General features: G+C 35.4%; 1 protein-coding gene across 1 annotated transcript; it reads right to left on the minus strand.

The window, feature by feature from the left end:
- Positions 1-467: 467 nt before the first annotated feature.
- LOC131028270 (shikimate O-hydroxycinnamoyltransferase-like) lies at positions 468-872 on the minus strand. Its single transcript, XM_057958524.2, has one exon. It carries the CDS (start codon positions 870-872, stop codon positions 468-470), a length of 405 nt encoding a protein of 134 aa, XP_057814507.2.
- Positions 873-1281: the final 409 nt, after the last annotated feature.

Here is a 1281-nt window from a genome sequence, read left to right on the forward strand (position 1 = left end):
CACTAATATCAAAATAAAGAAAATTAATAAAAATGATCAATACATATAATATTGAATTATGAAGATGATTAAGGGATCGGGACTCCCAATTCAATTGAAAACATTCTAGTCATGATTAGCTTCAAAAACTGATTCGACACTATAAATTGCAACATTTTATTTGCAAGGATTAAACTGTCTACAAGACATATAATTTGCTTCATAAAAAATATCACAAATAACTTATCTCAAAATTACAAGAATAGCAAAAGCAAAAAAGAAACAAAACAAACATCATTGTCACACGAGTACCACCAAACTCAACTTTCCTAAATTAAGAATATATAAAAGAGAAGATTTTCCAGCACTGTAAATTTTGTGAGAAGACTTGACCTGAGAATTAGAAGGAAGTGATCCAATTAGATGACCCAAATCAAACCTCATCAGAAGAAATAATGACCTGATAAGAAGAACATGATTTTAAAATATTATGCAGCTTCTATGTTAAAACTCTCATAAAGCAACTTGCCAAATTTCATCATCTCATTACTTGATAATGACAGGCAGATGGACACACTCTCGTCTTGAATGGGCAAAACGTGGGAGATTCCGTCTCGAGGAACTCCTGCAGGTCTCATCATACTTGGCCTTCCCCAACGAAAATCTGCATCATAAAAGGGCAAACCTGTCCAACTAGTGATAATCATATTAGGACACTTATAAATATCGGCCCTTCTGGCAAGAGCATTTAAATCTGGCTGCAACTCCAGGAAGTCTACGCTAGATCGTAGATATTCATCATCTATCTTGGCTATCGATTCATGAATCTTTTCAGCAGTGTACCAAAAAGGATTTGATATGATTTCTCCTGCAATGTCTATTCGGGTGGCCATAACAATGGTATTACCAAAATTTCGCCTTAGCTTTTAGGGCACTAACTTGCTCTTTAATAAGATTGACCCTTCCAACTTTGGCCTTTTCATCATCTTTTTCTAGAAGGAAGGTTGGAGGCGGTGCAAATTCTTCATGAGAAAAGCTCACTCTTGGAGGATTTCGAGCTCGTATCACACCAGCTGTTCACAAAATGTAAAGAAGATGTACCATCTGATAAGATATATCCCCGTTCCCCGTTCCTAAAGCCACCCCTCCACATTTGAACTTGGTTACCTGTAACTCCTCCGTTATTTTAGAAAGATTGAAACCAAATCTGCTTTCACAGCATTCTATATATAGATATAGATCTTAATGATTCAAAGAAAAAAGAAAAACAAGATCTCTTATAACTTTTCTCTAGATGGTTCC

The sequence above is a fragment of the Cryptomeria japonica genome, chromosome 1 (assembly GCF_030272615.1).
Source record: "Cryptomeria japonica chromosome 1, Sugi_1.0, whole genome shotgun sequence".
Taxonomy (NCBI): Eukaryota; Viridiplantae; Streptophyta; class Pinopsida; order Cupressales; family Cupressaceae; genus Cryptomeria; species Cryptomeria japonica.